At 41.6% G+C, this 12776-nt stretch overlaps 1 protein-coding gene across 1 annotated transcript in view; it reads left to right on the top strand.

The window, feature by feature from the left end:
* Positions 1-12776, top strand: part of Lrp2 (LDL receptor related protein 2) — a 144535-nt gene that overhangs the window by 95618 nt on the left and 36141 nt on the right. Inside the window, exons 44-52 of the mRNA XM_040745510.1 lie at positions 323-565; positions 913-1038; positions 2355-2477; positions 4214-4345; positions 5824-6025; positions 8924-9219; positions 11071-11587; positions 11987-12139; positions 12551-12721. Of these exons, the coding sequence (XP_040601444.1) occupies positions 323-565; positions 913-1038; positions 2355-2477; positions 4214-4345; positions 5824-6025; positions 8924-9219; positions 11071-11587; positions 11987-12139; positions 12551-12721 (1963 nt within the window). The remainder of the gene's footprint in view (positions 1-322; positions 566-912; positions 1039-2354; positions 2478-4213; positions 4346-5823; positions 6026-8923; positions 9220-11070; positions 11588-11986; positions 12140-12550; positions 12722-12776) is intronic.

Here is a 12776-nt window from a genome sequence, read left to right as displayed (position 1 = left end):
TTTTATTACATTGTTCCTGACTGTCCATCTTCAGTTTTGATGTCAGTGGAGTAAGACACAGTGGACTTGAAAGGGGTTTTGGAGTTGGGTACCTTTCTCTAGCAGTGTGCCTTTGCCTGCTTTTCTATGTTTGAGAGAAAACTTAGAATATACAGAAATGAGGTGCCTCTCATTTCTCACTTAAAATGCTTTATTCATTTAAAATATATTGTATACAATATTCTGCATCCAGTCTGCCTTTCAGACATTCCCGTCTCAGGAGGTAGACAGAGTGTAACTCTTGAAGAGCGATGCCTTCTTTCAACTCTCCTCTCCCTCTTAGCCTTCCATACGTGCCGACCAACAGCCTTCACTTGTGCCAATGGGCGATGTGTCCCGTATCACTATCGTTGTGATTACTATAACGACTGTGGGGACAACAGTGATGAAGAGGGGTGCCTGTTCAGGAACTGCAACAGCACCACTGAGTTCACTTGCGGCAATGGGCGGTGCATACCCCTCGATTTTGTCTGCAATGGCATAAACAACTGCCATGATAATGAAACCTCCGACGAGAAAAACTGCCGTAAGTATATCTTGCTTTAGGGCACAGGAGATGAAATTTTTCCATAAGAACTATTGCTTTCTGAAGAAAACCTTAAGTGTTTGTTGTAAGTAACAAGCTACATCTGCCTAATATTTGGGTTGTTTACTTAATTTGATGGATCTGTGTGCGCCTGCTAGATTTAAAACTCACCACATGAGCATGTTTCTCTGCCAACCCAGAGCCAACTTGGGACTCTATTTACCACCACTCACATGAGCTGCCCCCTTCTGCTCGGTTTGGAGCCTTCCCCGGGTTGTAACATCGAAATTGTTTATAGCGAATTTGGTAGTTCTGTTCCAAATGTCTGCCTGGTTGTCTTTTCAAAGCTCCCCGTACTTGCCTGCCTACATTCACAAAATGCCAGACTACAAATATTTGTGTTCCCCGAACTTTCCTTTGTGATGGAGACAATGACTGTGGAGACATGAGCGATGAAAACCCCATCTACTGCGGTAAGTATGATAAAGCTGTCTCTGTGATTCCGGAGGAGTGACCATGCTTCATAGAAATGTGCTACCTTTAATAGTTTGGAAGTAGATGTGAAAGGCCGTTGCTTTAAGATATGAGTGGAGGGATATGACAAGTCTCATGCTTCAAGTATATTTTTCTGGAAACCCATGGACCTTGAGTAACAGTTTATTAAAACAATTTCCTCTATGAACAGTGGAAGTGAAAAGGTCTTCCTTAAGCTTAATAACTTTGAGAATATTAGTATAAACAGATGTATATTTTAATATTTTACCAATTCCTTGTAGTTGAATTTCTGATCCCATCCTCAAGAAAACACAGGCCAGCCCAAAAATCTGCAGTAGCAGCAGCACAAAATAAACAGAATTCATCTTATAGTATCTCATAGGGTTGGGCAGGTTAGATACTGCTTTCCCAATAAGTGTTCACTGGTAAATCCACCAGCTATTTTCAACCAGGCAGCGAGAGCCTTGTATAGTAGAAGGACAAGACTTCATTTAGGACAATATTATTCATTCTAATATTTGCACCCATACATTAGAATCTAACATGACCACAGTCATGTAAGATTCAAAAGTAGCAGTCTCTTATCCACCCTAACAATTTCGAGTTACAATGGATAGGTAAAAATTTTGCTAACTTTTGAGAATTATGATTAGAAGTTGTGGTGAGGGACAGAATGAATATTAATATTTTAATCATTTTAATAAAATTCACTTAATTAAAAAGTCAAGCTGGGCATGGTGGCGCATAACCTTTAATCCCAGGACTTGGGAGGTGGAGTCAGGAGGATCTCTGAGTTTGAGGTTAGCCTGGCCTACATAATGAGTTCCAGGACAGGCAGAGATATAGAAAGAAATTCTGTCTCGAAAAAACAAAACAATAAATAAAATAATAAGATAAATAAGAAAAAAATCAAGACTTATTATATACAATTTTCTACCACAAAGACATCTTTGGCATTTTAAATATTCTATTATCTAATCAAAATTAATAAGCTATTTCACTTAGGCTGTCCTTTCACTCAGTGTTCAGTGATGTTCCTGCTCAGCCTTGTGAATAGCTGAGACTGTTACTTATATCTCATATGTGTGGAGTCTTAACAAAAATCCAGGAAAACTGGGTAAATAATTCCCTCTTGTAGCTTATGCTCATTCATCCTTGTAGAAGCTTATTGAAAAGATGGTTTTCCAAGCCCAGCCTTCCTTTTCGGGCAGCAGTTAACCAGTTTAAAGATACAGTCAGATGGGGTCAGCAGATGGGAGCCTACTTGTGTTCTAATCTTGTGCTTATCCTCCAGCCTCTCAGACATGCCGCAGCAGTGAGTTCCAGTGTGTGTCCCCTCCGCGCTGTATTCCAGGCTTTTGGTACTGTGACGGTGAAGCCGACTGTGCTGACCAGTCAGACGAACCTTCCACTTGTGGTAAGAGTCAGCAACCATGCGAAGCTTAGGGTGCAATTAGAGCAACTGGGGATCCTCTCACGTTTCAAATGCTGGTGCTTCGTGGCCAGACGCTCGCCCTCTGTTCCCGCTCCCAGAAGGGATGCCAAAACCATTCCGTGGGTGTTCATCAAGAGCGGCTAGTGCAGGGACCAGGGAAGCTGTTAGCTGATGCTGATGAAGTGGAACAGTGATGCATCCTGTAGATTGCCTGGCTTGCAGAGTTCAGTTGGAGCTGACCCGCAGTTGGAGTTCGTGAATTTTTGTCTGAGCCTTTTAAGACTGTAGGAGGATCCAAAAGTGACTGGATCCTTCACATACACAGGGAAGGGCCCTTAGCAGGCCCGCTTTGTTTTCTCCTATGCCAGTTTATGGAGCAAGGCGACCCCGACACGGTCCTTTTTGAGTACCCGATGGCATTTGTACCTTATTTGTATTCAAAGACCGCTATTTACCTTCACATATTGTAATGCATCCGTGCATAATTATTATAAGTCACTGTAAGCGTTAAAAGATACAATTTCTGTATTGCTTTTTTAATCTGTCAGAAAATCACATTATGATGTAGGATTTGAAAAGTGCAGCTGTGGACCAGGGACTTGTCTTTATAGATGAATGTTGCCACATATCATCCGTGGTTACTTTCTTTGCTGTAATGGCAATACCAACTAGGTGTGACAGAGCATGCAGCCTCAAGACACATCAATACTCAAACACTGAGTTGGAAAAATTCACTCATCCTTACATATATTTTTCGTGCTCCTCTTTAATGACATACCATATTTGTCAGAGTGAAACTATTTAGATTTATTTTTCTTATATTACTGCACTCTATAGCATCATAAAAGCTTTTTGTCTGGGGTGTCATTAGCATAGTTCTAGAGTTAAATTCATACGGATTTCCATTGACTTTTGCGAAGTTTAATTCTGTGACTGATTGCTAGAGGTTCTTGGACAGGTTTTTTTATTTTGTTTCGTTTGGTTTGGTTTGATATTCTTATCTCAACATGTATATAAGATAAAGACATAGAATTTTGAGAGTCTTGATCTGGTGGTGGTGATTCACCTTTAATCCCAACAGAGGCAGGCAGATCTCTGTGAGTTTGAGGCCAGCCTGGTCTACAGATCGAGTTCCAGGGCAGGCTCCAAAGTCACAGAGAAACTCTGTCTTGAAAAACAAAAAAAAGAAACAAACAAAAAAGTTGAGAGTCTGTAGGGAGAAATAATAACTGTTAGGTGAGTATATAACTTGGAAATTAATTCTAATGCATGCTTATTTTAAAATATATAATTGTTTTAAAATATATAAATCTAAAAGTATGGATGTTGTGTACTGTGCATCCTCCCTGTAAAAGCCAGCAATGGTGCACACACATCTCATACTTGCTCTTTAATTCACTGTATTTTCCCTGAATCAATCGCTTGTGATGTCCGTCTCACTGGCAGCCTTCTGTCCATACATCTTACACTTTGTACTTCATGATTTTTCCCTGGATCTCTCAGTTGTGATATGCACCCCACTGGCAACCTTATTCTTGTGTCTTTCCACAACATTTGTAAGATCAGTTCAAAGATCTGATAGCTGTGACTCTTTATGTATTCCAGATGTGTCTGTGTGAGTAAGATCCTCATCGACACAAACCCGATCTGAACGTCCTTGATACAAGCCACAAAGCAGACATTCCAGTCTTTTCATTTGAGTGTTTCTCTCTTTTCAGTCCAGACTGTGAACACCTGCACAGCTAACCAGTTCCAGTGTGATAATGGCAGGTGCATCTCAAGTACTTGGGTCTGTGATGGTGACAATGACTGCGGGGACATGAGTGATGAGGACCAACGGCATCAGTGTGGTAAGTGAAGTCAGGTTAATTCACATTCCCAGGAAACTCAGAGTTGATGGTTGGAGCATCCAACTGTCAGGATGCTCCAACCTTGTTTTACAACGATACAGAATTACTTGATGCTCATTTTCACTCGTATTTGGCTAATGGAAACTCTGTCTTTGATTTCTAGAGTAGTTGAAGGGAACTCAACCGATCACCCAGGAAGCTCCAGGGATGGGAAACTGTAGTATTCATCAGTGTATTACTAAGTGCCATTGTTGTTTTTCAATCAGAATATTCTGATAGTATTCTTTCCGCTCCAACTCCTCTCAGATCCTTCCAGTTCCAACCCACCCTTAACTGAAATACTATACTTGATACTATACTTAATATAAATAGGTATATCAACACTCTATGGCGGGCTCCCTGCTCAGGGGTAGTTAGTTGGCCAACATAAATGAACTCAGTGGAATTTTTGTTTCATTTTGCTTTGTTGGGATTTTCTGCCTTGGCCTTTTGTCTAATTTTGGTTTTCTTACTTTTGCTTTTACCTTTTTTTTCCTGTTTGGGTAGGGATGTGGGAAGGATCTAAGAGCAGTTGGGGGAGGGGAACATGATTAAAATATACTATATGAAAACTTTTCTCTGTAGCCTTGGATGTGCTGGAAGTCACTCTGTAGACCAGGCCTCCTCCTACCTCTGCCTTCCATGTGCTGATGTTAAGGAAGTGTGCCACCACCCACCCAGCAAAAATTTTGTTTCTTAATAAAAATTAATTTAAAGAAAAGAAGTGGTTTTCATACCCATAACACTGATTTTTACTTTTTTTGTTGTTGTCAGCAAAATATGAAGATGTTGCCCAAGGGACTTTAGCATCATGTCTTTCCCTCTGGGAACAGCAAGGACAGAGTTTGCTGAAGCTTGGACACAGCTCTACCTCCCTTCTGTCACTGATGACTTCCTGGAACTATTATCTCTTTTTCTTTTATGCTTTGTTTGTGGTGGGATCGGACAAGGCATTAATGATTCTGAATCAGTATCTCATCTCTTGCTCACCTCCTCATGCCACACTGACTACCCTGACCTCTCTTAACCCAGTTCTTTGGGGGGGGGGGTGCTTGCTATGTGTATTGAGAAGCCCCGGCTTTAGATGAGAGTCATCTCTTTCTTTGTCCTTTTGGCTCTTGTCTGACTTTAAGATGTCATTTCTCACCCATCAAAGTGGTACCAAAATACTAATCTCATCTTGCTCTTGTATGATTACACAGCAGAATATGAAGCATGTCATCAAAATTTGTTAGAATTTTTAAAATGGTAGTAGTTTTCTGAAGTATTATGGGATACCTTACGGAAAACTATCTGGAGTTTTTTGTGCTGATGTTTTGCTTCACGTGGCTTGTCTGTCCTCTTTATTCTTGTTTCTTTTCACCCTCAAGAGTATTAAAGACTATACAAAACAAGAGAATTTCTGAACTCTGAGAGATTCTTGTCTGCTTTGGTTTCAGAGCTTAGGAATTGCTCTGCTTCCCAGTTTGCCTGTAGAAATGACAGAACTTCGAACAGGCGGTGCATTCCACTATCCTGGGTCTGTGACGGCGATGTAGACTGTAGTAACGGCCTCGATGAGATGCAGAACTGCACCAGGAGAACCTGCTCCGCAGGAGAGTTTACCTGTGCAAATGGACGGTGCATCATGCAATCTCTCAGGTGAACTGGGATTCAAACACTTTTCTCTACATCCCAATTATCCATGAGGGTGGGGCTGACTCACATGTTAGGCACAATGGTCACAAGGACTAGTGCTCATGACACTCTTGGCTATCTGAGAAAAATGTTTGGATTCTTTTGACATCAGGGTTTAAAAAAAGTTTTAATATGTAACATCAATACATCTCTTATCAATATGATAATTTATGTGTTTTATGGATGATGTGGTCCAAGAAGACCGTAGGGTTCATGAAAGCCATAATGTGGCCTCCCTCCAAAAAGCAGAGAAATGAATGACTTTTCACTTGACATGTGCCTCTTAGTTTTCCAGTAGGGCAGGCCTGGCTATAAGAACTATTTCTGTCTTTGCTATAAGAAAAATAACAGTTCGGACAAGCACAGCTTGGCTCAGGGCAGCTAAGATTGTAGAATGTCAGGTGGAAAGGCCAAAGCTTCTGAAATCTTTTTTTTCTGGGAAAAGATTGGAAAAGTTGGAAACATGGATTCTCATGCAGAATATAAATTCTTAACACTGTGTGTCCTTAGCAGATTCAGCTCACAGCTTGCTGGTTTGGGGAATTCTGTAATTCCATGTGGAGTGACTTCTTATCCTAATGAGTCTCTTTTTTTGGTTTTACGAGACAGGGTTTCTCTGTATTGTTTTGGAGGCTATCGGTTTGCCCGGCCTCGAACTCACAGAGATCCGCCTGCCTCTGCTTCCCGAGTGCTGGGATTAAAGGCATGTGCCACCACCGCCCGACCTAATGAGTCTCTTTTATAGTGTCCGTATTTGTAGTAAGTCTTTGGCTATAGAGGGAAGTTTAGAAAGGATAAATAGGCTAATAGAAGTCTCAATTAAAATGAAACAACCTTGACAAGAGTTTGCTGATGGAACACTGTAGAACTTTCCTAGATGAACATTTCATGGGCATAGAAGCAGGCAGATTCCTGTGGATTTGAGGCCAGCCTAGTATACTGAGTGAGTTCCAGGACAGTCAGGGCTACACACAGAGAAATTCTGTCTCAAAAAAAATCCAAGGGGTAAAAAACCCTCACAAAAATAAAACAAACCAAAGCATTTGGATACATGTAACTGAAACATAGAAGAGATATTGTACCCAAGGGTTTAAATTTAAAGCACAAAGGTTATTGAGAGCACCAGGAAACTTCAGGCTACTATTTATAGAGAAGGAGATTGAAAGATCAGAGATGCAGAGGCCTGGGGTCATTATTTGTGTTAGTGGCAGATGCCCATTCATAGATCCCGAGCTATGCTATGAAGGTTGAAAAACACCAGCAGGGTCTTAGCACACTGACTGACACAGTGAATAAGGACAAACAGAAAGTGTATTTGTGGGTTGATGACCAGATATCCATCACTGAACTGGTGCAGTTTGTGCCCTGGTGCTGGTTGGGTAGAGACCGGGAGCCATCTTCCTACCTGGCTAAGGGTTTTATTCCTAGTATTCAGTAAGCAGTCAGTACTGCCCATCACTCCTGGATGTGAATATAGTCAGAAAACCCAGGGCTTTGTTTTGATTGTCACTTCCCTTCCTGTGCTCTGCTTTCACCGTCACTGACTCCCTGCTCCGTTATTCCTGGTTCCTACTAACTTTGGTTGTCTCTTCTTTTTCTTTTCTTTTTTCCTGGCATTTCCTCACTCCTTTCAGTCTTGTATTTCTTTCTTTCTGAATTGCTCTTGCCAGTACCATAGCAAAATAAGAAAACAAAGCAAGACAAAATAAAGCAACTATTCTCTGGAAACCAGAGATACAGGGCCCATGCGTGTTCTTGGCGTGTGTGGCAGGGGAGCATTGCAATGGTGCTTGGGGAGACTGAGTTATGGCAGGAAAACTTGCTGAAACAATGGGATACAATTGTGTCTAGAAATCTGGTGATTTACTTCTATCCCAGGTCAGAGGGAAAACATTGCTGTCTCAGATCACTTGGGAATTAGTTGAATTTCTCGAGTGTTAAGTGGGCTAAGCCAGTCTGCTTTGACCAAGGCTTTCTTCGCAGATCTATGCATGCATTTTATTTAGGCCTAAATTGTGTTGGCAGTACCCTAGGCTCATGGATGGCAGCTCTAGTTAGTAGACAGGGACAGTGCACAGCTGTTAAAATTGACTAGGTTCATCTTTGGTACCTTAATGTCTCATGGTACTCTGGCTCCTTGCCCTCCTCAATTGTTTAATGAATTATCAAATATTTGCCTTGTCTATATTTATCCTAAATTCCTTTATACATATGACAGACTGTCACCCTGCTCCTGTTCAGTAAGCATGGCTTTTTATGGAATCTTAGGATATTCTAGGGAATATAGACCAGTGTGGCTCGTGCTATATCAGGAAACTGTGTCATCCTTAGGAACCTGGGATATTAGGTATCAGAATTAGGAATACAACACACGCTCTTCCTTTGCCAATATTTCTTGATAATCTACTGGCTTTATTCTCCTTCCAATTACCATAACTAACCCACATATCATGACAGGTGCAAATAGAATTATATGAAGGGATCTGCCAATGCAAATATTACCCCAGTGGGAAGATAGATGTTCTGAAAAGACATATCTAACCACAATTTTATAGGACATAGAATTCATGCTAAAGACTTCTATACATTGTGTTTATCTGGAGTAGTCCCAGTGTCCATAAGCTATGCCATGATTTAGATAGAAACGCATGCCATCATATTAATTTGCTCTATGAAACAGTAAGCGAACAAATCTGTAGCCATGTTTGTTATGCAGCCACTGGCACCAGGGGAAGTTGTGTAGAATGCCATGGATTGTTTCGGAGCTGGAGAACGGTGAGGTACATGGATTTTGTAGGTAGAAGGCTAAGGCGTTGTGATCTTGTCAAACTGATCACTGTGGTCCTACACTTCACAACACAGTTGCGATCGACGTGATGACTGTGGGGACTACAGTGATGAGAGGGACTGCTCATACCCACCCTGCCGTGAAAATCAGTTTACCTGTCAGAACGGACAGTGCATCCTTAAGACCTATGTCTGTGATGACGACAATGACTGTGGAGATGGGTCGGACGAGCTGGAGCACCTATGCCACACCCCGGAACCCACATGCCCACCTCATCAGTTCCGTTGTGACAACGGAAACTGCATTGAGATGGGGAAAGTTTGTAACCATGTGGATGACTGCTTGGACAATAGCGATGAGAAAGGCTGTGGTGAGTACAAGGTGGAGCAGGGAACTGCGTAGATTCTCACTCCTTTAAGGTCTCTCAGGACTTTCCAATCTGTCTTCTATCTACATAAAAACATTTACCAAAAACATTGCTTACATACTAATAGGTAAAAGTTTCTTGGTATATGTAGAGCAATATCCAGGGTGCTCAATAAGGCATCCCGGAATGGTGGTTCTCCTAGGACTCTTAGATTTAGTTACTGGCTTGCTCTTCATTTTCATCTTGGAAGACTGGAATGAAATGAAAGGAAGCCAGCTAAAAATTTCTATAATGAATCTGCCTTTTTCAACTTCCTACAACCAATGGCTCATACTCTGTGGAGTTTATTCATGGTGACATTCCTGTGACAAGATTTAAATGACTTAAACATGAAGAATGTATCTATTTTTCTTCCGCCACTGATTCATTGCCAGTTATTATCAAATGCATTTGTCAAATTCACTTTAAGTAAGTATGCAGAGAATCCAGAATGGAAATGCTATAGAGATTTGGGGAAGTGAACATATATGTTTATCATTCATTTATAAATAGTTATTTGCTGCAATATACAAAATAATTCTTATGTTTTAATTGATATTAAAAATTAAATTTAGAAAGGTATGTTTTATTTAGATGACACACGTGCATATGATGAAGTTCTTAATATTTAATTTTAATGAAGATAAGAGCCCCGTTTCATTTATTTATTTTGTTATTTTGAAGTGGCCTCACTTGGTAGCTGTGGCTGGCCTGGAACTCACTGTGTAGACCAGGCTGTCCTAGCACTGATGGAGCTCTGCCCGCCTCCGCCTCTCAAGTGTGGGATTTAAGACAGGCATCACCATGCCTGGCCCTGATTTTTTGTTTGTTTGTTTTTTGAGACTGGATCTTATTATGTAGCTCAGGCAATCCTCTTCCTTCAGCCTTTGAAGTGTTGGGATTACTGGCTTACACAGCCATCCCTGGTGCTCTGGAGGAACCAAAGAACCCAGGCTCATGGGTTTTACATCTGTCATTCCATAAGTATGTGTTCTTCTGGGGTGGGGTGGGGGCCTCGACCACCCGTTACAGTGTCAGTGCTGGGACACCTATCTGTGAGCCCATAAGGCAAATGCATCACACTGGTGATTCATCTGGGTGGGCATCACACCATGGACATGGAAAGATGTTACAAGTGAGCGTGCTGGGTCCCCTCTTGTCTTCTGTGTCTTCTCTCACCATTTTTAAAAAGCTTACTGAGAACTGGGCCCAGTGGTTGGTGACATTAGTTCCAGATACTTGGGAGACTGATACAAGATGATTTTAGCTTAGGAGTCCAAGAATATGTCAACTTGAAAGTACTAGTTGTATTAATTGCTAAAATTTTGGTGAAGGGCTGTGTGCTGAATATCCTATAATTTTGTTCCAACAACAGAAGAATCTGCAAAAATGAATGGCTGCTATTAATGCATACCACACTGTTAATGTGCATGTGCACATACATATGTGTATATAATTTGAATGTTAAGAAATTTCAAAATGTGCTGTAAACTTTGAAAAGAAATTTTACTGTGTCGCACAGAAATTAATAGCCTTATTAGACTTGAAACATTAAGCTTAGTTTTTCTCCAGTCTTAAGTATGGTTAAGCTTTAAATGTGATGCTGTATCTAGGTGAGGTGTATATATATATATATACATATATATATATATGTATATATATATAAACTTAAGACATTGTGTAAACAACAGAGTCTCTTCTGTGTGATTTGCTAAGCATCATTGGCTCTGTCTAGTAGGAACGCTGATTTTCAGTGTAACTGTGGGCCCGTGGATGATAGGGTTCGGTTCTCTAGTAACTGTCTTTTGCTCGCAGGCATTAATGAGTGCCAGGATACTTCAATCAGTCGCTGTGACCACAACTGCACGGACACTATAACCAGCTTCTACTGTTCCTGTCTCCCTGGGTACAAGCTCATGTCTGACAAACGCACTTGCGTGGATATCGATGAATGCAAGGAGTCGCCGCAACTCTGTAGCCAGAAGTGTGAGAATGTGGTAGGCTCCTACATTTGCAAGTGCGCCCCGGGATACATCCGCGAGCCAGATGGGAAGACCTGCCGGCAGAACAGTAACATCGAGCCCTATCTCATCTTTAGCAACCGTTACTATCTGAGAAACTTAACTACAAACGGTGCGCTTTACTCCCTGATTTTGCAAGGACTGGGCAATGCTGTGGCCCTGGACTTTGACAGAGTAGAAAAGAGGCTGTACTGGATTGACAACGGGAAGAAAATCATTGAGCGCATGTTTTTGAATAAGACAAACCGGGAGACGATCATAAGCCACAGATTACCGCGTGCTGAAAGTCTGGCTGTGGACTGGGTCAGCAGGTAGGAAAAGAACCTCTGGAATAGAGCCTTCCGCTCCGTTAAGGACGAGATTTCCTTGCTCACCACTGCATGTGCTGTCAATGGAGGGACACTGCGATTGCAGAAGTGTATGCTTGTACCTTCGCTGAGGATTCAGGTCCCACTTATCTAACGAGCCATCTTTCCAACCATGCAATTTGTAAAAACCTTAAAAATTCTAATTGTTTCCAGGCCACTAGGGAATTGGTCCTTTCAACTGGGGTGTGTAGAAGCATTTAATAGCCTTTTCCCTGTGCCATCTTTTGTTTGGGAAAAGTGCCTTGAAACAGCTGTACGTGTCTCAAGGAGTTCGGATAGGAACTGGGCTGTATGTGTATAAATAAAGTGGCTCTAATGGTATGCCCTATCTTTCCATTGCAGAAAACTCTATTGGTTGGATGCCAGCCTGGATTGCCTGTTTGTCTCTGACCTTGAAGGTCGACACCGCAAAATGCTAGCCCAGCACTGTGTGGATGCCAACAATACCTTCTGCTTTAGAAATCCCAGGGGAATTGTCCTTCATCCTAAAAATGGGTATTTCTCCTCTGTCACCTTGTACTCCTTCCTTATGTAGCCAATCACCTTATTATCCAAGCAGGAGACCCGTTTCTCCTGCTTGGTGAGTGGGTTAGTGCAATGAGTCACGTGGCTCATTCAAATAATATCCATCAGCTGGACTCTTGTCTTTGCAACTTCTAATATTTTGAGTTGCATGCACAGAAAAATATCAGTGACATAAAAAATTTCGGTGGCATAAAAGTCACTGAAATCCATAATTGTCCATTCTTGAGGATCACCTGCTCACTATCATTGTTGTTGTGGATAGTTTTTGCCAGCTCTTTTTCCTTTCTGAGAGACTCTGTGGCAGGAACTTCATTTCTCTGAATGGAGAACAGCTGTCTCTTTTGGCTTCAGGGCCTGAGCCTTCTGTGTTTGCTCCCACAGGCATGTCTACTGGGCAGACTGGGGTTCTCGAGCATTCATTGCAAGAACTGGCATGGATGGAACCAATAAGTCTGTGATTATCTCTACCAAGATAACATGGCCCAATGCCATCACCATTGATTACACCAACGATCTCCTATACTGGGCAGATGCTCACCTGGGCTACATTGAGTATGTACCTTGAGAAAAAAACCAAGCTGAGTAACTAATTATAAAATAGCAAGGC

The sequence above is a fragment of the Mesocricetus auratus genome, unplaced genomic scaffold (genome assembly GCF_017639785.1).
Source record: "Mesocricetus auratus isolate SY011 unplaced genomic scaffold, BCM_Maur_2.0 Super-Scaffold_100004, whole genome shotgun sequence".
In the NCBI taxonomy this organism is placed as follows: Eukaryota; Metazoa; Chordata; class Mammalia; order Rodentia; family Cricetidae; genus Mesocricetus; species Mesocricetus auratus.
Note: the sequence above shows the minus strand (reverse complement) of the source record. Positions and strands in the feature narration are given on the sequence as shown.